Below are 16,497 nucleotides of genomic sequence, written 5' to 3'. Positions count from 1 at the left end.
CATTTTAATATTGTCCACCCACCTACATCTTGGTCTTCCCAGTGGTCTCCTTCCTTCGAGCTTTCCCACAAATGTCCTATATGCATTCCTCCTCTTCCCCATTCACGCTGCATGCCCTGCCCATCTCATCCTCCCTGACTTGTTCATTCTAATTATGCTTGTAGAAGCGTACAAGTTATGAAGCTCCTCATTATGCAGTTTTCTCCAACCTCCTCTCACCTCATTTCTCTTTGGTCCAAATATTCTCCTCAGCAGCTTGTTCTCAAACACCCTCAGTCTATGTTCCTCCATTAAAGTCAGAGACCAGGTTTCACACACATACAAAACCACAGGCAAAATTATAGTTTTGTATATCTAATTTTTATGTTTTTAGACAGGAGACAAGACAAAGGGTTCTGAACTGAATGATAGCAAGCATTATCTGAGTTCAGTCTCCTCTTAATTTCCTCCTGAATCAGATTTTGATTTGTTATCGTCGTTCCAAAATGTCTGAACACTGCCACATTCTCAAAGCATTATCTGAGTTCAGTCTCCTCTTAATTTCCTCTTGAATCAGATTTTGATTTGTTATCGTCGTTCCAAAATGTCTGAACTGTGCCACATTCTCAAACATCTGCTACCTATCTTTATGTCATGATTTTGCACTGCATTTTGGTGATGAGATAGCAACATATACTTAGTTTTCTTTGTGTTTACTTCTAGACCAACCCCCTTACTTGCGTCAGTTAAAGTTTGTGTGTTTCTCTTTACGTTTATGGTATGTGTATTATCACCCAGTAGATTCATATCATCAGAAACTAAATCATATGATGATATAAATCATGGTGTTTTACTTGCCAGATTAAATTCATATGGAGTTAGAGGCATCGTGTAATCATTGTATCAATCATCATGTGGCATATAGATCCATTGCTAGGCAACAACTGTGAAACAAGTAACGAGACAACAGCTGTAGCTAGGCTGCAGATTCTTAATAAGCAACAACTGAGTTACCACAGAGGAACGGCCTTTTCAACACAGTCCATGCTGAGATATTGTAACCAGGACAGTTAGTTGAGAGTTCAGTTAGTCAGTCTGTGAGATGATTGCCAGCCTAGGAGTTAGTCAGAGAACTGCGTTTCAGTCGATTGTGAGCCATTGATATTAGAAACTGGTAGCTGAGGCATGGGGATAGTTTGAGAACCAAGAGTAAGGGGAACATCCACCACTGAAAGCCATTACCAAGCAACGGCTAGTGGAGATTGTAATAGACTGAAGACACTAGTCTGTGTGTGACAGTGATCTGTAAAGTGTAGTCACGAGTTGTGTAAGTGGTCAGTAAATTGAGTCATCAATCAAAACCTTTTCTGTAGTCACTCATACATGACAATACTTAGCACATAAGTTGTTGAAATAAACTGTAATGATAATGAAAGCACAGTTCAGCAAAAAACATATTTTAGCACCAAAAGAAGTTAAAAATGGTGTGCTACATGGTTATTATTATTTTTATTATGCATAAATTGCCCGCCAGTTAATATCAAAGAGACAAAAATGGTTTTAGTTGCAGATGATACAGACATTTAATAGCAGCAGAAAATGGGCAGATCCTCCAACAAAAAATAAATAAGGTTATGATTGAGTTCCATTCATAGTTTTATGCAAATGTGCTATACTGAGCACTGGGAAAACAACAGCAGTGCCTTTTCATACTAGGCAAGGAAGAACCTCAAATGAAATTTGTTGATATAGATATTGCCTATAAATCAGAACCAAAGTTTTTAGGCATACACAATATTAAGTACATGAAATAGGATGCAGGTGTATGGTCACTAAGCTACAAGCTCAGCTGCACCATAGCTTGAGCGGTTAGTTGCTCGCTTCCCACTGCGACAGCCCGTGCTCAATCCCAGGTCTGGTCAGATGGGATTTTGGTGGACAAAGTGGCGCTGGGGCAGGTTTTCTCTGATTACTACGGTTTCCCCTGCCAATCTTCATTCCACCAATTGCTCCACAATCACCCTTACCTATCATCTGGGACTGGTACAATAGGCCAGAAGTGGCCGCAGTACCAGGTCCAGAACGAGAATGTTGTATTTTCATTCACTGATTCAAGTCAGCATACTTCAATTAGATTTTGCTATTTGGGGCTTTTATGAAAGTTTTTGGGTGGAAATGGGTGTGCATCATTCTATAGAAGCCCAGGGGGTTTTCAAAGATATCATCATACAAGAATTGTACAGCACATAAAATACAGACCTCAATTAGCGGTCCACAGTCTCTTCCAAAACAGTTCCTCCGCTTGATGCGATCTAGAGCTTTCTCCTTCAAATGAAAATATCCTCTTCTGTCCCCAAGGTCATCCAGCATCTTCTTACTTCTTCCCCGTCTTCTGGTCACTTCTATCCACCCCTCTATCTTTCCTTCAATAACTTCTTTTAGAAGGCAGTTACCACGTAAGATATGACCAGTCCAATTAGCCTTCCATTTTCTTATTTCGTGTAGGATATTCCTCTGCTCACTGACTCAAAATGACATTTCTTCATTTCTTACATAATCGGTCCAACTGATCTTCTCCATCCTTCTCCAACACCACATTTCAAAGCTTTTCAGGTGTTTCTGATCTACTGCCCTAAGTGTCCAAGTTCCAGCCCCATACAAAGCGATGCTCCCAATGTAGCATTTCACTATATGTTTAATTAAATTAAAGGTGAAATGATATAAGTCTGTCTGCAGTACTGCTGAACGGGTTTGTCAATATTAAAATTATTTACTGTGCAATGTTATATTCATAATATTAATAAAATTAGCTCTTTGAATGTTTAGCAACATTAACCTCATGATCAATGAGAAATACAGAATTGAAAAGAAGGCTAGTGTAGTCCAAATTTCAGCATACTTTTCTCACTTTTTTGATAGCTTACTTCAAAATGAAAGTGCATTATGATGAAGTTCTGCTTTGTTGTTTAAAAATGTGAATTTTAGGCTCTGTCTCTTGCAGAACTCTTCTAATGTTATGGTATATTTGCCAAGTTCTATGATATTTTTACTTTGATTCCAATTAGATCATGATGATATGATTGAACTGTGTTAGTCCTTTGTGGTGCATTGTCTAAAGTTTTATATCAAATCAACATGTATATGAAAAGAACTCTGGATTGAAAAATTTAAGATTGTGTGGTTCTTGCCACTTTTTAATAATCATGTTAGTCCTTTAGAACTTGCAGTTGTGTATTATGGGCAACCTGTGTAAGTTATCAGTTATGTATTTTAAAGAGAAGTAACACAATTCAGTGTCAGGTTTAAAAATAATATTTAGTGTTTATATTTTGAGGTCTGCATGGTAGTAATTGTTCAGATCATGGAGTTTGGGTTGTGATTGATTGATTTATTTATTTATTTAACATCCATAACTGTTACATTATGTACAATTGGACAAGTCAGTTTTTTAAAAAAATAATACTTCTGAATATGAGGGAAACATGTTCATCTGAAATATCAGTGTTCACCTACAAAGCTGTATGGTTTCACAACCCAGAAGACCACAATCTGAATGTTCACTATTGTGTTTTGCAGTTATTTTCAGTTGATTAATGTATATGGTTGTTTAAACCTTCAGCCAATTCCAGTTTGGTTTTCATATTTTCACTTTCTGATGACACATAAAAAACTGGTTCATTGATAGATGCACCTCAACTGGAACCTACCTACTAATTGTCCTACAGTATGTGTTACAGAGTTGTGATGAAGGTCTTGGCTTCTGATGACCTTGTAGCTTTACACTATTGGAGATTTTATAGGAATTTTCCTTTGCAAAATTTACCCAGTTGAAAATATAGTTATGGTTTATCGTCTTCTTTCTTATAGTTTGTTATATATTGTCCCAAACACATCATAAGGGGTGTGTCTGAAACAAAATATGCCACATCTCTAAATATATCCCAGTGTGTGAATAAAATTGAAGGTCAATTCGAAGAGAGGTTATGATGATGGAAATTCGTTTTCTTGAGGTTTAGGTAAGGTACAGTACTGGATTTTATTGTTTCAATGATGAGTCTTTCATTTACATAATTTTTTTCTATTTCAAGATGAGCCATGATTGTTCAGTTACTAAAGAGAAAGACTGTGGGCTACAACTGAAGTTTGATGCCAATAGACACAGGGAGTTTTCTCTCTGTTACTTTCACAGCCGCTGTGGACATCCTCTTCAGTTGGTACTGGAGCTGTTAGAGCATGAACCTGCTACCCATCTCCATTTAGAGCAGGGGTCTAAAATGCCTGGAGCTTTACATCCATTATCCCTATATGCCTTCATAGTGCAATGCCTAGGCTCAGTGGCTCATTTTTCTATTTCAAGACCTCTATCACTGACTCCTGACATCTATCCATACATATCTTCCACTGCCATATCTGAGCATATAGCTAGGTTCCAGTTTGAAAATTTAGATGTCCCTTCCAGTAATGTCTGTGAGCTTAGACTTGCTTTTTGATTTCTTTTGACTCTTCTGCTTAGCTGTCTGTACCTTCTGTTGTACACTAATTGTACAAGATGCAATTACTGATATCACCATAGTCTATAATCATTAAATAAAGATGACTTATCACATCTAGAGTTGTCTCTTATATAATTAATCCTATCTTTTCATACCAGGGATGGGTACTTCCAGAATCTTCATGGTATGGAGAAGGGTAGTTCCCTTGGGAGGCATTCAGAACCTTTCGTCACTTCCTCTTATGCTTGCTGCATAGTCTGTAGAACCATAGTTACTCAGTGTATGTTCATGTCATTCTGAAGAATTACTGAAATGTTGCAAAAACTTGCCACGTATTAGTTTCTTTTTTAAAAAAGAGAGTGGACATGACTTTGTTTTGCTTTAATAATTCCTTGGCTAATATTAAAAATATGTAATGAGTTCCATTCAGGGTAATTGCAGATCATATTTATGAATTTGTGTACATTTCTAAACAGTTTGTTATAGATGTAAGTCAGATAAAAGATTGAACTTTTGATATATACTATTATTGTTTTCTTTACAGTGAGACTGGGAAATGTTTCATAAATCACTTTGTATACTCACACAGTCCTTTCCTATATTTGAAATAAAATGAAACTGGGTGAAAATATAAGTGGATTACCAACTAATTACTGCTAACTGATAGTCAAACATGATATCGGATAAACGGATTTCATCCAGCCTATCGCACCTAGATTATACCTAATTCTAGCAGCCAAGTGAAGTTTGTTTAACATAACTTTCTTGGAAGTAAAACTTAAACAACATTAACAAATGAAGAGGTTTAATATATGACTATTAAGTACGTAGGTAGGCTGAAAAGTAATGCACACATGCTTGTAGAGCGCGAATGAAATGACCTTCAGAAGCGCGCTAGGTGGAATGTGGAAGTAACATTCCCCCTCAATATGCATGCGCAGGTTTGAGGTCATTGCGTTCATCCAGTGTATGAGTATTTCGAGAAGTGGAAGTATGGAGACGTGTTCTAGTGCTATGTCAACGCGAGTTAAACAGCGTGCTGTTATCGAATTTTTAACTGCTGAAAAAGTGACTCCTACTGAAATTTATCGTCATTTAAAGGCTGTTTATGATGACGATGCTGTTGATAGGTCTACTGCAAATCGATGGATAATAAAATTTCGTGGTTGCGAGCCTGGAAAAGCCATAATTGTTGATGAAACACGCAGTGGACGTCTGACCACTGCCACAGACGATAATCATCGCAAACTCGTCGACGATTTGATTCAAAATGACTGGCAAATCACTCAAAAGCGTATCGCTTGGAATATCCAAGGAACGTGTCGGCTTCATTATTGAACAATTGGGTTACCATAAAATCTGTGCATGATGGGTACCACGCCGTCTCACAGACGAGAACAAACAGCGTCGATTGAAATGCTGCGAGCAACTTTTGCAGCACTACCATGACGAAGGAGACGACTTTCTTTTGAATACTGTGACGTGGGACGAGTCATGAGCCCATCGTTATGACCCGGAAGAGAAAAGACAGAGCGCTGAATATCGACATCCGTCTTCTCCTCAGGCGAAAAAGTTCAAAACACAACCATCTGCCAAAAAACTTCTTTTGACTGTGTTTTGGGATGCTCGCCCAGTTTATGTGACTGACTTTCTGGAATGAGGGGCAACGGTAAATTCTTCTCAGTACATACAGACTCTAAAACACCTCCGGCATCGAGTTTGTCGTGTTAGAGGCAGCCTGGCACCAATAATCTTGCAACATGACAACGCTCGTCCACACACCTTGCGCGCAACTGAAGAGGCTCTGTGAAACCTGAAGTTTGAACCGATTCCACACCCTCCTTATTCCCCCGATCTTGCGCCTTGCAATTTTTATTTTTTTTCCTCTACTCAAGAGAGACCTCAAGGGTAATCATTACACCTCGGACGATGAGGTGAAGGCAGCTGTCAAGTCCTGGATTCGAGGAAAGTCGGAAGAATTTTTCAGTGACGGAATGAAAAAACTTGTTACACGTTGGGAGAAATGTGTTAGCCTTAACGGTGGCTATGTTGAAAAATAAATATATGCTTTTGAAACTTAAGAATTGTACTTTAATGTACTTTTCGCCTGATCTTGCTATTTGTTTTTGTTCGCGCTCTACAAGCATGTGTGCATTACTTTTCAGCCTACCCACATACATTGGTGGATAAAAGAAATGTGTTCACATATTACATGAGGGCCTTGAAGTGTTGAAGTGAAGTTAAGTTAGGTTAGACTGAGTTGTTATTTCAGTGCTGGATTAAATTAGGATAGGAAGGTCAGGTTTGCTATACATCAAATCTCTGGATTGGCAGTCCTTCAATAATGTAATTCCCTTCCAGTTTAAATAAAATACTAAAATGTTTGATTAATCATGGCGATGCTTTTAGCTATAATAAATTGTTGGTAGATGGGATATGTAGCAAAGCATCCAATATTCATGAACTTATTAAATCAGTGTGTATTAGTTCATTAGCTTTTTCTTTTCTTAGTTGCTTGGAAATTATTCCAGTTAGAACTTAAACCATTATTTTCCTACATTTTTAAATTTAATTCCATTTTGTTTTGAGTCATATTTTGATATATGAGGATAGTTCACAACAAATCCAGCCATCGGCCTGATTTTGCATCTGTTTTTTTATTTAAATAGATATGTATTCTGTTTGTTACAAGTAAATTGTATATTGCTCATTCTTCTAAATTTATTTTGGAAACACTGAATGTATTTCAGAGTTATAAATGTAACCAGTTTGATTAGATTTTCTCCATATTTGGAGCTGGGGTAGCTTTGTCTGTATAGTAACCAGACTACTGTCTGGATGACAGTGGTTAGATTTCTGGCAGAAGCAAGAACATTTGTCTTTACATCGTCATCCTCCTATCCTATATGTGGGAGATAAAGCAGTCAGAACGTGAAGTTAGTCACCTTCATCTGTGCCTAGAAAAAAAAATATAGCACTGTACTTACAAGTCCTCATGAGTCTTCCTCATTTGAAGCGTAATTAATCACAAGGGAAAATTTTCCTCTTTTGCTCCATCTCAGAAATATCTTTTGTTTCAAATTGGAAACTACTGGATCTTATAGTCATTGTGCTCTGAATATGTGTGTGTGAGATTGTAAGGCTAATGGATGCACAGCCAGGACTTTCTCCTGCTCTCATAAAATGTGTTAGTGTCACATATGGGGCAGTTTTCCTCAGATTATTCTTTTATTGCTTTTATGTACCATGATTGTTTGGAGAGATTCTAACTACCTGCAAAGAGCCTACAGATGTGTTATATGTAAATATCATGACAGAAGTTCTCATGTGTGGTGTACAGGACGTCTGGTTATAGCGGAACAAAAGTTTTATTTATCTTTTTGAAACATGAATTATCAATGAGAAAATCTGAAAAAAAAAGTGCAAATTCTAAAGGGTTTTGATGATGGTGTAACACATGATATTACTGAGTTTTTGGACTTTGTCAGTTTTCTGATATTTTAAAAAGAACACAGTGTTTCAGAAACTAGATCTCTTTCCTTCCTCAGGTAAAAGAATGGGAGGCAGCATTCTCTTGGGTCCTTTACAAAGTGCAAACCCCATTCATTGTGGCCCAGTGATTGAGGTTAGCTCTGTCTAATAGAGCCAACAGTAGGTGCCTTCCTTTCTTTCACCTGAGGATGGAAACAGATCAAGTTTTTGAAATTTTGTCTTCTTTAGAATACCAGGCAATGGATAATTCCAAAAATTCACAAATGCCATTCAAAAATAGTTAATGAGTTTACCAGCATTAACCTGTGAACTATAATTTTTACAGTACTAAAAATGTTGTATGTTACAAGAAATTAAATTGTCACAAACCTTTTTGTACTCATGTGCTGTAGCCAGTATTACAGTAAACAGATATTGGAACCAGAGCCATCCCTAGGCAGATGTGAGGCCCAAGGTAAATCACTGTATATGGGGCTCTTATTATATGTGTGAAAAACAAAGAACCTCAATGACAGCAACCAGTTAGTTTTATTTGTGTGGCACCTAGCTGAGTACTGAAAGAAGAGTTTATTTTTATATGCAATATCACAGTAAGAATCTAAATACTTCACCAATTTACATTACTATCTGGCATGAATCATCATTCAGAATCTGCATAACTACCATAAATCGTCATGCAATCAAATGTCTTGAGTGTTTTTTTATTGCTAGTGGGATGGGACCAAGTCTCTTGTACTGCGGCCACTTGCTGGCCTATTGTACCAGCCCCAGATGATAGTTGAGGGTGATCATGGAGCAATTGGTGGAATGAAGATTGGCAGGGGAAACTGAAGTACTCGGAGAAAAACTGCCCCAGCGCCACTTTGTCCACCGCAAATCTCACTTGACCAGACCCGGGATCGAACCCTGGCTGCTGTGGTGGGAAGCCAGCAACTAACCGTTTGAGCTATGGCGTGGCCAATGACTTGAGTTACTAACTTTGTTTAATTATTGAGCCTTTCAAAAATAACACTGGCATCGTATGTTTCCATGGCTACAGGTGCATATGTAACAACAGAATAATTGTTAGAAACAGTGTTTCCTATTGGGTTTAGTCAGTGCTTCTTTATGCCTGTTGTTTCAGTGTCTGTATTGATGTTAAGGCCTAACTGATGTGGAATCAATATGTTTTCCTTACAAGAAATACAGTCAGCAGTTTTCTTTTGCTGTTTTGAATAAGTGACTGCACCATTGATAAAGGTTCAGAAAAAAACAGTTAATATCCTTTAAATAAAACTTCCTCCTTTTCAGATATAAAACTTGCTCACTGCAATACACAACAGTATCTCAGTGTTTCTACAAAATTATGCAAGAAATAACATAACCCCTAATAATTCATATAAAATGAGGAAATGAAAATTGACACCCTTCTTTGAGAAACTGGGATCCACTGAATATCCATACATTTTTAAGAAACTGTTGTTATTGCCTTTTTGTAGTGTACATTTTGTATTTGAATTTTTAAGTGGGGTATATCTCAGTATATTAGTAACATAAATTGCCATGCCAGTTATTAAACTATGCAGGAAAAAAATGGCTACTGGATTAAAAAAGCAGGAAGAAAATATTTCAGGAAGTTACTGAGATTTGTATGGTGTTTCTTGTGAGTTCTGACACTGTGCACTACTGGAGGAGGTTTCTTACAATTCACAAGAACAGATGAGGTTGAGTTAATACAAGAAACAGTGGGCAGGAATTGTATTTTGGAGAAGAGGGCTGGAGAATGAAAGGGGCAGAGGCCCTGATCAGCACCAGAAGAGACCAAGACTAATGAGGAGAGCCATCTGAGGCTGCCTGCATTGAATCCTTAAATTGTACATGCTGGGCTACCAAAAGATGCTGTGGCAGAAGCCATCATCCCTGTTCATCTTGTTGGGGGTGATGTCCAGCCTCAGTTACTTTTGTGATGATTTGTTTCATGTGTCTTGGTCTTTTAGCCAAGACGTTTTTGCCTTGTGAAAGGATATAGTGACTGAATTTGATACTATATCCATCCATCACTTGTCTCTTGGAATTGTAGATGCAGATTAAAAAGGGCAGATGTGGCTTGAGGGTCTTTGACATGAATCTAGGTGGAGTGACCAATTTGTCCAATGTATGCTGCTCCACTCATACAAGAGAAGCTGCACTGATTTTAATACTGGGTTATCCTTAACAGACTGAATAATGTTGGAGATTTTTGTGGGGCAGATACTTACCGTCTTTACACTATACTTGGTTATGTATAGGAGGCCGTACACATGTAGGCAAATGGAAAGCATCTTGAATATGCTGAATACTTGTAAACATCAAATGGTTCTCCTGAGAAACATAATTTCTTGAGGGCATGAACACAGATGACTTTATTCCTGTATACAAGGGAGGAAAATACTGCTTCACTGTTTGATGGATGGTGATGCAAAGTGGCATTTGCATATTGACTGGTGTGTGTAACATACTGTCATGTATGAGGGGTTAACGTGACTGATAATAATGGGTTATAGATTTGATTATTGGGTTTCTTGAACCCTTCTTCACAGTTACAATTGTGTTACACTTATTTGCTATCCAGAAAGACTGCCAAAAGGAATGTACTGTTCCATCAGCATAAATTTTTTGTTAATGATCTCAGCCCTATGTTAATATTAATTTAATTTTTTATGAATGCATTCATAAGAAAGACACATAGCATAACACAACAGGCAGAACAACACATCACTTGGAATACACATGCACATAGAGGGAACCGTATATTAAAAAATTAATAACTGAAGGTACAATAACAGAAGCACAGCAGTTTCCTCAGCTATAACTGTGAATTTAAACACATTGTGAGGACCCTGTTGGTTGATTCACATAGTGAAAAACTTTAAAAAGTTAAAAATTGTGTGATATGCAAAATTTTTAAAGTGAATAACCTATAATAAGTTTTATAGAAAGGCATGTTGCACATGAGATGGTGGAACCAGCTTACTCCCTACAGTTTGCAGTGAAAGATGCCAGGTGGCTGTATATGTGTTTGTCTGTACTCCCAATATTTGTAACAATGTAGACACCACTAATTTTACATTGTGAGAAAACCCCCACACATTTGCCCTTGTAAAGTTAAAAGATAAGAGAGCAAATTGCCCCAGAATTATTTGAATAATTTCATAAACACATTTTTAAGTTATATTATGATGGTTCTGTGTGGCAGGTTTGTGATCTTTGCAAAACGAGTGGATGTTCTCGAGGCTCGACTCAGGGTGTTCTGTATGACAGATGACAAGGAAGATAAGACTCTGGAACATCAAGAGCACTTCACAGAAGTTGCAAAGAGTAGAGATGTAGAAGTAAGTCATTGTGCACTTTAATGCCAACTCTTTTATGATGAGGTCCCAATTCCAATATTCCCTGTAAACTGATTCTGTTTTTCTGAGTATACAGATAATGTAAGACATGAATATCTTGCACAGTGTTTAGAATTCCCAAACCAGTGAAAACTTTCTGTAACTGTCTTTAGTACTGGATTTAAGAGGTTAGACTTACTCTGCATTTTGTTCTTGTTCTTTCCACCTCTTACTGAGCATAATCATGTAGCATGAGCATTCAAGATTTGTATTAGGAAGGTATCCCTATTGAATCTAGGCTGGGTTTTCAGCTGTCCTGATGGAGGTTGTTCATAGTTTCCCTCAGTCTTTCCATTAATGACTACCTTGAAACAAGCCTCAACTACCTCAGTCCAAATCTGTAATGTCATCATTCTCCATCATCTCGTCTGACATTATAGAACCTTAGCAGCTGAAACACCATTATTTTAATAACCTAACAATCACACAGTCTTTTGAGCTTATGTCCTTTTGTGAGGTTCATGCTTGAAATACATAAATCTATTGTTAAAATATCCAACAATTACAAGATTCTTACTTCATTCCATATCTTATTATATTGTCTTTCCATTCTTGATGTTTAAACCAATCATATTTTTCTTACTCTAATTTCTTTGCTGTATGGGGCAGTATTTCTCAAACCAGGCCAAACCAGTTGTGTCTGTTTTTTAAACTCTCTTGTAATATATCGATGTGTTCCTTTGCACCTTCATTCTTCATTTGTGACCATGTCTCCTTGTTTTCCTGATGATGCTTCTCAGAAACATTCCTCGAATTCTCCTTTTGTTAGCTTCAAAGTATTTGATGAAGTTGATGCTTTAATTATCTAGGCTATAATCATATTTTTTTAGAGAAATTGATTGGAATGTTACAAATTGTCAGTTATGAGACAATATTGGTATCAGAGAACAGATTTTCACAACACTATTATGTTATTAGTCTCAAGATATGTATGAGTAAGCATTTATCATATGGAGGTGACTATTCAAGGTTCTATCGGAAATTTCCTGGATTGTTATTGTTTTAACTGCCTTGGTGAAAAGAAGATGAGAGGGGAGGCCAAGGTCACACTTCTGCAAGCCTGTTGCATCAGTCTGCCATGTGACACCTCGCTGTGAACACGCATTGTTTTTACATGAGTGCTTTTTCAATTTTGTGTTCTGTTTTGATTGCGATGGATGGCAAAATTGAGCAATGTGTCTGCATCAAGTTTTGTGTGAAGCTCAGTAAATCTGCTACCAAAACTCTTGCAATGCTTCATGAGGCTTTTGGAGAAAATTCTTCAAGCTGGACAGTGGTTTTTGAATGACATTCATGTTTCAAGGCTGGTCGAGTGTCAGTTGAAGATGACAAACGTTCAGGGTGATCAAGCACCAGCAGAGCAACAGAAAATGTTGAAAGAATTTGAGAACTCATCCATGAAGACTGTCGCCGAACAATCCATGAGCTCGCAGACACCACTGGGATCAGTTATGGAGTTTGCCACAAGATCTTAACAGGAAATTTGAACATGCTCGGCATTGCCGCGAAGTTTGTTCCCCAACTCTTGACAAGTGATCAAAAGCAGTGGCGCATACACGTAAATGTTGTCTTGAGCTACAAGAGAAGGCTAACATGGACCAAAATTTTATTAATATCTCTAGAATCATAACAGGTGACAGAAATTGAATTTACGGTTAAGATTCAGAAAAAAGCAACAGTCATAGCAGTGGAAGAGCCCACATTCACCAAGAGCAAAAAAGGCTCTGCAGGCTTGGAGTTCAACAATAAGCATGCTTATTGTTTTTTCAACGGGAAGGGGATTGTTCACTATGAATTTGTTCCTCCTAACACTACAGTCAACTCTGACTTACTTTTACATTTTGAGAAGTTTGAGAGAAAATATGCGATGAAAAGACCAGAATGTAAGTTTTGAGGTTTTCACGGTGATGACTATGAAGAAAGTCATCTTCTGGGTTTTGGCGCCGTGTATTCTTCGTTTTGGCTGACGTTTCGGAGGAACGTATTGCCTCCATCTTCAGAGCAGGTGAATGGCTTGTGAATGCAGAGAGCAGTAGCTGTAATGATTAGGAAGGACCTCTAGTTTCCTGGATCCACGGGCCGTTCCCCCCCCCCTAGCACCAACACCATATATGGTCTTAATCGCTCTCCACTGCTCCTATTGGTCCACTCTCCCTAACCACCCCCCCTGCCTACTTCCTATATAAAGCAGCGCCTTTCCTTCCTAATCATTACAGCTGCTGCTCTCTGCATTCACAAGCCATTCACCTGCTCTGAAGATTGAGGTGATATGTTCCTCCGAAACGTAAGCCAAAATGAAGAATACACGGCGCCAAAACCCAGAAGACAACTTTCTTCAAAAAGACCAGAACTTTGGCGCAACCACAACTGGCTCCTTCATCATGACAATGTGCCCACCCACATGCCCCTGAAATCCACAGAGTTTGTGATGAACATCAACATGGTTTTCATTCCCCATCCTACTTACTCACCAGACTTAGCCCCTGTGATTTTGCTTTATTTCTCAAATTGAAGATGAAGCTGAAGGGATGATGTTTTGAAACAGTGTCTGACATCCAAAGGGAATCGAAAGTGGTACTCGCCAACATTAAGGAAAATGACTTCCATGGTTCTTCTGAAGCATGGAAAAAACGATGGGATCGCTGTGTACGTCCCAAAGGAAACTATTTTGAAGGCGATGGTAGCCTAAATTGGATAAATTAAGCCAGAATTTCTTCTTTAACCTAGCCTGGGAACTTTCCAATACACCTAAAGAGAGATGTCTGTAATCAGTGGGACAGAAAACAAGTTAAACCCACTTTCATAATAGAAGAAATAAAAAAGTATGAAAGAATTACGTGTTTATGAATAAAAAATATTGTTATATATAAGGGTTGTGTGACAGTTAATGGGTTCTGGATTAGATGAATCGATTTATTAGGTCTTCAGCAATCATAACTACGGTTAGTTATCACACTTTCAGGATTGCTGTATCTGTGACACACCAATAATTAGAACACTCTCAAGGTTACTGCATAAAGTAAAGTCTTCAACACTTCAACTATTGAACTGCCTTGAATGCCGTCTTCCTTATGAATCCTCTGTTATAAACCTTCAGCTTCTTATATAGGATCAGCATGGACCTACAGACAGAAAACACATCAGTATCTCAGCAATGGATATCCTGTATTGTTGTTAGGAAGGAAATTGCACCTACTTGTTTCCTTTTTAATAACCATGCATATTTCTGTGCTTTTTAGTATTATTTGAAGTAGTTCTTGACATTGTGCATCTGATTTTTATGTATGATGTATATATTGTGTTACAGGTTCTAGAAGGAAAACCCCAGTATATAGAATTTGCTGGAAATTTGGTACCTGTAACAAAGTCTGGTGATCAACTTCAGCTGGGTTTTCGAGCATTCAAGGAAAACCGTCTGCCTTTCACAGTACGTGTAAAAGATCCACATGCCGATACAGTGGGTAGAATTCTTTTCATGAGAGAACCCAAGGTGAGCTTACTCTTGAAGATATATAGACATTACAAAAAATTTGGTACTTTGTGTAATGGTGTTAATGCATTGAATATATATGAATGTCTTATAAACAGGTAGCGAAAGGAGAACCTCCTCAACAGCCCGTCTGTATACTTAACATTGTCCTACCAGAAACAATTCTGCCAGAATCAACGCTCTCAGAGCCTGACTTGCTGGTTTTGCACAAGAAGTACAGTTTCTTAAGGGATGGTGGCCTAGGTGAGTTAGCATTTCCTTAACCCTTTCACAGTTAATTTAATTCTCTCCCATACCAGACTCTCTGAAATTCAGATTTGTTGAAGAAAAGAGAAGCAATATAGACACATCTGATATGGTTACTGCAGAAAAACGAATGTGATGATTCGTTAGAATTCTTTATACCAGTTTTTTTTTTTAATGATCTTGATGTGTTCATGGCTCTACACTTCACTGCAACTGCTGTACCACCGCCACGAAGCAATTTTCCTGACGGCTCAGCATGCCAATAACATTTGGAATGAAAGGAAGTTCTTACCTTTGTACCCAGATTACAAGAGGTGTTGAAAATGCTGTCTGTCTATGCATAGACATTCCTCACACCGGCAGAAGAGGTTTTGATTTACCTTCTGAAGATGCTCTGCAGGAATATTTAAAATTTCCCTACAGATGTTTTCTTTCAGTTCTTCCATTTGAGGGTTACTGCTGTAAACTTTGTCCTTCAAATAACCCCAGAAGAAACAGTCACAAGGATTAAGATTAGGTGAACGTGTTGGCGAAATATCACTGCTGATAATTCTGTCCCCGAAGACATTAGACAAATCCTGCATAGGTAAACATGCAGTATGGGCAGTAGCTGAGTCTTGCTGAAACCAGCCATAGATTCTTTCTTCTCCTGTTAACTCTGAAAAGAACTGCCTGAGAATGACCTGTACATATCTTTCACAATTAATTTTTCCGTTAAAAAACACAGCTCTAACAGCCTTTCTTGCACTTAAAGCACACCAGACACCAACTTTCACTGAATGGAGCAGGGCTTTGTGAGGTAGATGTGGCTTCTGTGAACTCCAGTACCAATTTTTTTTTGCATATTTATGTATCCCTGCAAGTGAAACCATTCTTCATCAGAAAAGAATGTGAATTACAGATTGATCTCACCATCAATGATAGACTCTAGAAACCAACTGCAAAAACGAACCCTGCTGGCTGAATTATATGGCTGCAAAACTTGGATTGCTGTTGTTTTGTATGGTCTAAGCTTCAGCAATTGTGTTGCTGTTCTTGCACTAGATGTTAACACTCCAGTCTCTTAAGCTAGATGTTTCATTAGTTTTCTAGGTGTATGTTCAAGTCTGACCCCTGTCATCTAACTTCTCCTCAGTAAGCAGTAGACACTTGAGTTTTGTTTTATTGTCCATTAACCCTTTCGCGCGGTCATTTAAATTCCGCTGCCGTGTCTCTCCGGTGGTAATATATTCAGCCGGCCATTTAAATTTTGCTCGAAAATGATTTATTCATCATTGTTCTTAAATTATATGAGATAGGAACATGAAACTTTCACTAAAATGATCTTAAAAGGTGGTTTTATAACCTTACCTTATAATATGAGCGCCCTGTATCTCGGCAATGGAAGCAG

General features: G+C 37.9%; 1 protein-coding gene across 1 annotated transcript in view; it reads left to right on the top strand.

Annotated features, from left to right (window-relative positions):
* Positions 1–16,497, top strand: part of LOC111866424 (ankyrin-3) — a 235,021-nt gene that overhangs the window by 164,965 nt on the left and 53,559 nt on the right. The window contains exons 27-29 of the mRNA XM_033752256.1: positions 11,179–11,314; positions 14,679–14,861; positions 14,960–15,104. Coding sequence (XP_033608147.1) covers positions 11,179–11,314; positions 14,679–14,861; positions 14,960–15,104 — 464 coding nt within the window. The remainder of the gene's footprint in view (positions 1–11,178; positions 11,315–14,678; positions 14,862–14,959; positions 15,105–16,497) is intronic.

The sequence above is a fragment of the Cryptotermes secundus genome, unplaced genomic scaffold (genome assembly GCF_002891405.2).
Source record: "Cryptotermes secundus unplaced genomic scaffold, Csec_1.0 scaffold271, whole genome shotgun sequence".
In the NCBI taxonomy this organism is placed as follows: Eukaryota; Metazoa; Arthropoda; class Insecta; order Blattodea; family Kalotermitidae; genus Cryptotermes; species Cryptotermes secundus.
This window is presented reverse-complemented; position numbering and strand designations above follow the sequence as displayed.